This window comes from Rhagoletis zephyria, unplaced genomic scaffold (assembly GCF_001687245.7).
Source record: "Rhagoletis zephyria isolate East Lansing unplaced genomic scaffold, Rhagoletis_zephyria_1.1 Rzeph_scaffold_13541, whole genome shotgun sequence".
In the NCBI taxonomy this organism is placed as follows: Eukaryota; Metazoa; Arthropoda; class Insecta; order Diptera; family Tephritidae; genus Rhagoletis; species Rhagoletis zephyria.
Window position 1 is genome coordinate 5,233 of NW_016170612.1, and position 10,339 is coordinate 15,571.

Genomic DNA, 10,339 nt, shown 5'->3' on the forward strand with positions numbered 1-10,339 from the left:
TAACAAATAACATTACTTAGCACATCTCTAAGTGAACAAACAGTAATAAAAATACACAAGTAAATACGGTTTTGCAATGACTGAAGCTTTAAATTGGCAACTACGAGAAATTTCAGTTGTTGAAGCATATTCAGTATCCGTAGTAGCTTGAAGAAGCATCAATTTGATTGCAATAACATTTTGGTTATGAAATTCTTTATTGCAATTTCGGCTATTTTTGCGTTAATTGTCTGTACGCCGGCCCTCAAGGATGGTAAGTTTGAAGAAATGTAAAATTTGCTTCCAGTTCATTAAAGCCGATCCTTCTTCATTTCGAACAGACATTTGCAGTGAACCGCCTAAAGCCAACGGTGATGTGTTAATCGAGTGTGCTACTTATATACCCTCATGGACCTACGATGCCAGCAGAAATGAATGCTTGCTCTTTGTTTATACGGCTGTGAAGGAAACGAAAATCGCTTCGGTACAATGGAAGAATGCGAGCAAAAGTGCTAGGGAATAAGGGGATACACTACGTATTTTCCATAGTTTTAATATCTTTGTTGGAATACGATGGAGGAAGTGTCACTCCAGTTAGTATGTATTGAATGTACCTATCTGTGATTCGAAATAAAAGTATTTTCTTTCATTTGTTGAAACATAAAATACGAGCAGAAAATTGGCTATAGTGCTATTTGTCTTTTTATATAAGGTAGCCGATGAATTTTTCCACATTTTAGATGCATTTACTTCATTTTACTTCATTTTGTTCTCGGTGTCACAAACTACGTTTACGACTTGTATTCTGCAATTCTCGACTGATCATAGAAAACAGGTTTCTTGTGTACTAAGGAATGTACTTAAGTTCAGTTGTAGTTTAAATATATTTACGATTAATTATAGTGCTTATCATAACTTTAGGCCACTCACATATTGACAAGATTTGACCATTTGCCTTAATCTTTTTTTTTATTTTAATTATTTGTTTATAAAAATATAGTATATTCTGTAACAAAAACTATATAAATCCAAGTGTAAATCTTTGTGTAACGTTTAAAAAAATCAACTAACTGTCGTAAAATTTCGAGCCTTCTAATTCAACTTTTAAGAAATATTTCGAGTATGCTACTTTTTAGACCATTCAATTCTAGTACAAAGTGCAAGTTTAAAGTAGCTGGGACTTACCGTTGATTTTTGGCAATTTTTTTTTTGTTGAGGATGACTTTCTTATTTGGAAAAATTGAGCAACACCTTCAAAAATCAACCGTATTTTGTAGTCACTTTAAACTTACATTTTGTTATACTAAAATTATCTAGAAAATCTAATTATAAAGCTCGAAATTTTTAGGACAGTTTTTTGTTTTTTTTTTTGTTTAAATGTTCTACAAAGATTGATACATGTTTTTTTTTGGGTTTTGTTACAGAATATACTATATTTTTATAAAAAAATAATTGAAATAAAAAATATTAAATAAATAGCAGTTTGATAACTAAATATTTGAATTTTCCGCCTAATAATTTTAAATGCCACCGCTTGTTTAATTCTTTCAGGCTTGGAAGTTTGATTTGGAAATAAATATTTCTCACGATTTTAGACACCCAAATCATATTCGTCTTTTCAGCTATCATATGTTCGTTACTACTGGAAGTTTTGAGCAAGCTGCGTATGTTCGTTCCTCTTTTTAACCGACTTCCAAAAAAGGAGGAGGTTAGATATAAGTTTGTCGGAATATTTTTATTTTTTTATTATTATGTATGTTACCGCATAACTTTGGACCACGTCAACGGATTTCGATAATTCTTTTTGCATCGGAAAGGTAGTCTCAGAGGTGGTTCCTACTAATCTGGTTAAGATTCGATTAGTGGATCATGAGAGATATATATATATATATATTTTTTTTTTTAGAGAGTTGAAGCCGGTTTTTTTTCTAAAAATTATCGAAATCGGTTGACGTGATCCAAAGTTATGCGGTACATACATAAAAAAAAAATAAAAATAAAATAATGTTAAAAAAAAAAATATTGCGACGAACTGTTAACCTCCTCCTTTTTTGGAAGTCGGTTAATAAAAAAAAAATTATACCGACGAACTGATAACCTCCTCCTTTTTTGGAAGTCGGTTAAAAAGTTGGTCAGCTTAAAATGAAAGTCCGCTTTTGCAATATTTAAATTTATCACTTTAATTTATTTTAGCTTTGTCTTTATTAATATAATATATAATACATATTACTTACATACACACATAATGCGCCTTATTTCTAGCGAAACTTCTAATGCATAATTTGAAGGCTATAATTTCTTTCTTTAATTTTCTAATTGTGATAGAATTCGCGTACATAATTACTTATTTTCATATGTACCTATTTTGGTATATATGTATGTACTTATATGTACATATGTATTTAAATTACTTATTTTTTTCATAATGCACTGGAGCTTCAATGATTGGTGAGCTGATAAGCGCTTGACTTGCACCAATTATTGGCTTGGTTGGAATCTTAAAGTTGAATATTTAGCCCATAGTTATAAATAAAATAAAGTCGACTCTTAAGTTATTTGCAGCCTTTTTGACATATATCCCATTGAGTTTTAAAAAGCTGTAAAAAAAATTGAGAGTCGACTTTAGTTTGACTGTAAGTACGGGCCATTCAATCTATGTATTTCAGTGACGCACCCAAAAAGTTCTTTCAAGGGGATTTTAAATATGAATCGACTTCGATGGTAGAATGCCTCCAGAAATTCCGGACTTCAATAAACTATTAAATAAATGAAAAAAACAGCAATTGAAAACAGGGACCGATAACAAAAGGTGTGATCGAAAAGAAATGTCGTTCTCGTAGTTTTGTACCCAAGAACGCTTATAAACGCAAACCGAAATGAGAACAAAATCTTTGGAAATGTTTAAAGAAGATCGAAAGTGAGAATAAAAGTGGCGAGAACGTTCTCAACGGGAATTATGTAAGAAAAACCCTGTGTAATACTCCCAAGGAGAACAAAATGCGCACAATACTTTCGGCAATATTTCTAAAATAACAAAATGGGAACAAAAGTCTAAGGAACTTTTTGGCAAAGAACAAAACGGGAACAAATCTTCTCTGAAGCATGGGCGACGAATAGAAGCGAGAACTGTATTTTCTTATAGCGTTCAAATACTTTAAAATGTTTGAGTATTCAAATTAAAGTTAAAAGTTAATTATGCAAATTAAGTCAACGAAAGACTTAAGACACGATCTTTTCTAGCACAAAAAATGAAAAATTATTCTATAAGTGGACAGTGCCCCCAATGATAAACGATCTGGAGGCTGATATGATCCAGTTTCCTTTGGCTTAGAATTATCATTTGTGGTTCTCACTGAAACGATTTTTCATCCTAATACGCAGACACCCCTCTCATTCTTAACATTAATTTCCTAAAATTTTTTTCTAGATTTTTTTTCCAGCAGAACGTTCCCCACACTTTTGTTCTTATTTGATCATCCTGGAGAATTTCGTTCTCATTGAAAACGTTACCGAAAGTTTCGTTCTCATTATGTTCTTCTTGAGAATGTTCCCATGAGTTTTATTCGTATTTTGCTCTTTACAGAAACGTTTCCGAGCCTGTTGTTCTCATTTTGTTTCCATTCAAACTGTACTCAATACTTTTGATCCTGTTTATTTCTTGACATTACATTTTGTATTCACATGCAGAACTAACCACTAACCGGAACGCGTGCTCGGCCCCTGATTGGAAATAATCCTTACAATTTTTGTTGATGATAGGCAGAATATGACATTTTTATAGAATTTTCGATACTTTACTCTCAAATAAGTAAGTGGCTTTTATCTGCGCCTTAAATTTGTGCAGACAAATTTTATAAGCCAATTTAGAAAACGGCCCTTAATGATTTGACTATGTCGCCGCCATGTATTTATTTTGGCTTTACCTTGTGTTTACAACTTTTTTAGGGGGTCTTTAACTCCAAAACCCACCTTGAGTGCGCCCATTATTTATTTATATGTTTCTTTTATTGCTCAGTACTATTCAGTCCGCTGGTGTTATTCTGCTCGCACCTTACCTCCATACTTGAACATTTTTGTTTTTGTAATGTCTTCTTGTAGAATTAATGCAGTTATGTTAACATTGTTGAAATATTTTTTTTTTTTTAAATAGATACATAAGTAGAAACTATTTTAAGTTTATTATTTATTTCTGCTTGATGATGTATTGTGCGTTTACTTAAAACTACTTTATTGACTGTTGATTTTAATTATGAGCCTATTTACATTCATACAATCTTTTGTATTTTTATATACACAAAAAAGTAATTAAAAAATAATAATTTTTAGACCAGCTTTTATTAGAGGTAAAAAATCGACCCCCGCACCACTTAAAGGCAAAATTTTTTTTTGATTTATTTCTTTACACTTAAGTAATATACATACTTTAAATAGGATTCAAATCGAACCACAAATACAGTTTTTCCAAATACATCGACTCCTGCGCCACCTATCGGACAAATTTTTTTGTGGTGTTATTTATTTGATGTAAGTAATATATGTATGTACATTCCAAATATGAACCATATCCGACTTTAAATAGAGGGTTTTTAAATAGTGCGACATCTGCGCCACCTAGCGGATTCATTCACCTTTCATATTGCATTATAAACACATCTAGCATACCAACCGTACTAGGTGGGGGAAAATCCAAAAATGCAGATTTGATATATCCTTGACGGAATATTTTTTAAATATCATTTATTTTAAATCTTGTTTTAAAACTTTATCTTTAATTTGCCATCAATACTTTTCTAATCGGTGAAATCGTTTCCCAGATAAAAAATAGAAAGCTTGAACTCAGTTCAAAAAGTGTAATCGATCTACGTTTTTGGTTTTTCCATAGCTAAACGGTTGGTGTTCTAGATGCATGCCTAACCGGATTCTGAGCTAATTTTGAAGTTTCAAGTCTCTGGCTCATCGCGAAGCTGGTTAAAAATTGGTTGCAAGATTTGTTTACACACAGGTAAAGCTTAACAAAAAGCTTGCAATATACCACTTGTTCGTGCCGATTCCGCTTTCTTATTGTATAGCTTTTTTTTAGATTTCAGTAAATCAGTAATACTTATTTACATTATTGCCTGTAATTAATTACATATTTTATGCTTATAATTACATATTCATTCATTTATATGCAATCCATTGTTAGCATTGTGAAAACGTGTTTTGAATTTAAGATTAATGGTTTTTAGCATTGCTTTGTTGTTGTTTTCAATTCAGTACAGGGTGACTTGTTCGTTGCATTAGTTTTGCTAATAGAAAAAAGATTTCTTTTTATAGAAAAAAAACCAAAGCAAAAACAATATCGTAGTCGAAATAATTCCAAAAGAAGTATAGTCCAAAAATGATGATAAATACGAAATCAAACAAAGATTTAGAGGAGTTTATTGAAGAGTTTTGTGCGCTATTTGAACGAGAAGTTGAAAAAAAAACTGTACTACAACCAGCGAGGAGGAGTCGATTACGCTTCTCTTCATGCCGCATTCGTTAATAATCCAGCATCGTGAGAGCTTTAGGGTGACACCCGGCATTGAGTGACCTCTTGGATAGCCAAGGTCTCGTCCAGGGTATAAGAGCAGTCATGTCTTTACTAACTATTTACTTCCTGGGCTTTGAGTATGTTCAGCGCGGCTTAAATATATGTAGAATACCAGTTTTTCTTTTTGGCGCGTTGATACTCTCAACATTCAATATCAAATGTGACAAAATTTTTTAGAAATCAGTGGACTCACTAAATTGCCATTGAGGTAACTGGCAAACATTTTTCTGAGTTACTCATGCCTAGCTATTTGGATGGTGGTGGGGTAAAACCACGATGTAGAGGGACAGAGGAACCCGCACGAATGCGTAATATTGTATTCTATAATACTAGGGGTTGGTTGCAGGAGAATGAAAATTCTGAGGACTTAGTTTGGATGGCTTTGTTGCCTTAAATGAGCCACTTTCCAGATTTCTTTCGAAGAAAAGTTATTTTTATGTAAGTCGATTTCCGGTTGTGGTGCGGCGGAGCAGACTGTCAATAAATAGGGTGTGAAATCTGCTTAGACTTACCATCACGTAATGCCTTTATACTTGGGGTGGACTTAAAAGAAATGCATGCGTATTACTGAGTGAGACGAGGCGAAGATTGCTGGTGGCAGCGAGCTAGGCACAAGTGCCTTTTCAATGCCCCATAATAGAACGTCCGCATTAGTTCTGAAGAGATAGTTCAACGCTCAATTCCCTGAGCTGAAATGCCGATTTTAATCCAGCACTGGACAAGTGATTACACTTTGTTAAATCTTAACCTATGGCTTTGAAAATGACTCTCGATCAGGATCTGGAGTTTATATCTAATGGTGATTTCGTTGCTCAATGCGTTTGATATTACATACACTCAACCCTGTAAGAAAGCATGTTTTTGCCTTCTTGTCCTTGTCTAGCTCAGGCATTTCGTAATGTTGTTGTTTTAAACAACAATCTCATTTTATTGGCAACCATCTTCTCTGACAAAGCTTCACAGGGCAGAATATGAGACTTTTCTGCATTACACGAGTGTGACATTTTAAGAAACGAACACACAATTTTCTCACCTTTTACCTTTAATTTAGAATCGAACACGAAAAGTGAAAGGGGCAATCAAAAGGCGACATTTTTTTTTGGCAGAAACGAAATCACCATAAGGGTGATCCATTTAACAGCTCGATACTAGATATCATTTCATATAATATGCGGTATTATACAGAGCTTGAACTTCTAATGAACTATGAGACCATTGTTTGCCATCAGGTACACTTACATAGAAGAGGTGACTCCACAATCGCTGGCTGGATGCGGTGAAAGCTGATCAATGGAAGATGAGTATCCGAAACTATAAGGAAAGTATTAGAGAACGGAATCGCCGGAGTCTCTTTTTTGGAAGGCGATTCATGGTAGCGTCCAGTGATGGATACTCAGCTAAATTTGGAGCAATCTGGAGCCCTGAGTGCTCAAACAAAAACCCTGTGAACCGTGTGGTTTATGTGGAACAAACATCCTATATGACGAAAACTCGGTCAGACCGAGAGCCTTAGTTGCATGTAGTATCTTCTCACTTCACTGCGGCCAAATTTGCACAGATCCTCTGACAGGACTAGAAAACAGCGAGGTTGGGCTTCAAGGGCAACAATTGTTCCAGTGATAATGCCCAGCAAGAAATCTGGGGCAGCAGTTAATGCTTCGCGAAGAGAATCCGGCTGTGCGAGATTATTCTGTCCAGGTTGCTGGGTATTTATATTGTTTGCGGGTACCAAGCCAACATTTTTTACGCCCAGATGATAGGAAGGGATTGATCTTATCTAACTCTTGGCTAGGGTGGCCAGTCCTTACCACATGTACATCGAGTTTCTACTTGGCGACTTGCAAAAGAATGAACGCGCCGTGTTTTCGGGAGGAGCTTGGAAATGGGACCACGGCGCCACCTCGGATGCGATCCACTCAGACCATTTATGAGGCGGTGGTTAATTAAACCGTGACAGTTTAGATAAGGCTCAGCCGTACGTATGTTATCTGCTGGAATAAGGAGCTTCAGAAATTGAGCGGTGAGTCGAGAAAACTTCTCAACCGGGCCCTCAAAACTAACTTTGAGATGGACTGGAAGCGTTATCGGTGCATGCAATTTTCTCTGCGAAAATGGCCTATTTTAAAGAACACTACAGCGGCTACTGTGCTAAACAGCTAGGCTGGTAAAAGTTCCGAAGAAGGACCAAACCATAAAACTGGGTTCGCTCAAGAGGCCTGCTGACTCTTTCACGGATACTAGAATTTCGGCTGTCTCTGTTCTTCTAAATACTCACTTTCCTGGAATTTAAATGATGATTACGCTTGGCTCTTCTTCGACAGGAAAGCGAGCGAGCTTTTGATAAAGAATGTCACAGCGTCGCTTTCACTTGCCTACATACCACAATCTTGGAGGCTCTGAACCCGAGATTGGTAAGGATGACTACACTAGCTCCATAAGCTTCAGGCCTATTAGCATAACATCCTTCACGCTAAAATTTCTAGAATGGTTGGTAGACTTGCGTATTCGTAAAGAGACGCTCTCAACACATGTTCTGTCTTTGCTTCAACATCCATATCAGGAATGGGATGACTTTGAAAAATCGGTTTTCTCGCATGCGGATGTCATTACTAAATTTTTTACTATTGAAAGAGCGTTTAAATAATTTGCGGTGAAATTAATTCTATTTTTTTTGTTAGGTGCTTAATATTTACTTATTTTTAAATACTACTTCCTTAACATTCTTTCTATTTCTAATGTAAAACTGAACTACTTTTTACACTACTATTGTATATATAAGTATTTAGTACAGTATGTACCTGCTAGTTGACTCGCGCTTGCATGATTTTCCCTCTTTGTAAACCAATAACTCATTAAAAAAATTTAACTTCCTTTCGACGGAACCCTGTAAATTGGGTTCCCCGTTAAACTTAGAAGAGTGTGAAATTTATCATGCCCAATTAGCCGGAGGCTACTGTACTAATTACCTTAATTAAAACAAATCAAACCTTATGCATTGGCATAGCACGCAAATCAGCTCAGATATTTTACAAATTATTCGAAAGTTATCTACTCTATTCTTGGCTCATCATCTTTGAGCCACTCTCTTCACGCTCATGTCTCCTCGTCTCTTAATTATTCGCTCTTCGTGATGATGCTACTAGCAATTGTTGCTGCACCTCCACCATTCGCGCACTTTGGCGGCGTATCTTGGCGATGGTTGGTGGGCGTGTTCGTCGGCGTTATGGGTGGCGATAGTTGATTTTGTTGTTGCTGCTGCTGTTGTTGATGTAGATGCAACACAGCTTGTGACATTTGATGTTGCTGCTGCTGCTGTTGTTGTTGCTGTTGCTGTTGCTGTTGGTGCTGCTGCTGCTGATGATGATGATGATGATATGCAGCGCTCTGCGCATCGAGCAGCGTCAAACTGGCGATGCTGTGGTGATGATTACTTGCCGCTGCCGCAGCTGCTAGGCCATTTATGGTGCTTGCGGTCATATCCTGTGCCAATTCACTTTTCAGACGCACGCCATTGTTGTTGTTGTTGTTATTATGGTGATTGTTGTTATTGTTGGCGGCAGCTGCTGCAGCAGCAGCAGCGTGGGCATTACTCAACGCCGCAGCAGAATGATGATGAAATGAGAGCGGCGGCAAATGCAGCCCAGGAAAGGCGAGCCCAGCTGCAGCAGCGGCATGCAATGATTGCAGCAATGCGGCCGAATGTTCTTGCGCCTTGCGACGCAGTTCGGCTACCGAGCTGGAGCGTGCATCGTGATTGTTATGCGTTGCCGACTGACTACCACCAATCGAAGAGATAGAGTTCGGTGGCGAATCAGGCGAACTGCTGGCGGAGGGAGCGGCAGATGTTATGGGCACGTTGGCGGCGCTGACGGAGACGGAGGAGGAGGACGAGCAGGCGGATGAGGCGGCAGCAGCAGCTGCGGCGGCTGCAGCGGCGGCGGCCACCGAAGAGGCGCTGGGTGGTGGCGGTGGTGGTTTGAGGGAGCAGCACGAGCAGAGACCCGGAAATGGAGAGACACCTGGAAAGAGAGTAGGACGGGGATGAATGCGGTGAATAAAATTAATTTTAAGTTATCTTTATATGTACATATACATATGTAGCCGGCTTTCTTATTTCAAACTTTAATTCTATTAAAATATATTAGTCTGTCTTTGCCGCAGCCATCAATAAATCGACAGCCGGCCTATGGTGTTACGAGTATGGAATGTCTCGGCTTGTCATTAAGCTTGACGAGCTGTTGATGTACAGCGTCACAGATTGAAATCCAGACTTTGGCACAATGAGGGCGATGGGGTATCACCAGCCACTCTACCCATAATTGGTTAACTACAAATACATTATTTTACATCAATAATCGATAAGTTAGATCACAACCGTCGTTCACCAACAAGATTTATGTACTCGTACTTATTGACTACCAACTTTTACTCAACGCGAGCAACAGTGACGTACTCTGCTTTGTGGTATGGGTAAGTAAGTAAATATTTCATGCAACAAAAATACTTTTTTACGCTCTTCTTCTTCTTCTTCTTCTTATGTACAATATTTAATCGCATTTACCTTTTAGCCCGGGAAAGAGTGGTTGATGCGTAAACTGTGAGCTGAGCGAGGCCAAATGTGGTGGCAGAAAGAGTGGTGGATGTGCAGTGGTGCGTTGTGTGCCCGCACCAGAAGCGACCACGCTGGCAGTGCTGTCGTTGAGTACGGGACGAAAGCCGCAATTGCTGAAATGAACAAAAAAACAGCATTGAGGGTGCATTTGTGAAAGATAAAAAATATGAGAT

The 10,339-nt window shown here is 37.3% G+C and overlaps 1 protein-coding gene and 1 pseudogene across 1 annotated transcript; one reads left to right on the forward strand and one right to left on the reverse strand.

The window, feature by feature from the left end:
* Window positions 1-650, forward strand: LOC108378192 (male accessory gland serine protease inhibitor-like; annotated as a pseudogene).
* Window positions 651-8,228: 7,578 nt separating this feature from the next.
* On the reverse strand, window positions 8,229-10,314 carry LOC108378190 (probable serine/threonine-protein kinase irlA). Its single transcript, XM_017634480.1, has 2 exons — window positions 10,116-10,314; window positions 8,229-9,573 (listed from the first exon to the last, which is right to left on the reverse strand). Exons 1-2 carry the CDS (start codon window positions 10,312-10,314, stop codon window positions 8,669-8,671), a joined length of 1,104 nt encoding a protein of 367 aa, XP_017489969.1. The 3' UTR covers window positions 8,229-8,668.
* Between the last annotated feature and the right edge of the window lie 25 nt (window positions 10,315-10,339).

What these genes read in the sequence shown, in the direction of transcription:
- LOC108378190 (XM_017634480.1), bottom strand. Translation starts at nt 10,314, where the DNA reads ATGCACCCTCAATGCTGTTTTTTTGTTCATTTCAGCAATTGCGGCTTT. An exon ending in ACTCTTTCCCGGGCTAAAAG is followed by an intron (nt 9,574 to 10,115) that starts GTAAATGCGATT and finishes CTCTCTTTCCAG; the next exon opens with GTGTCTCTCCATTTCCGGGT.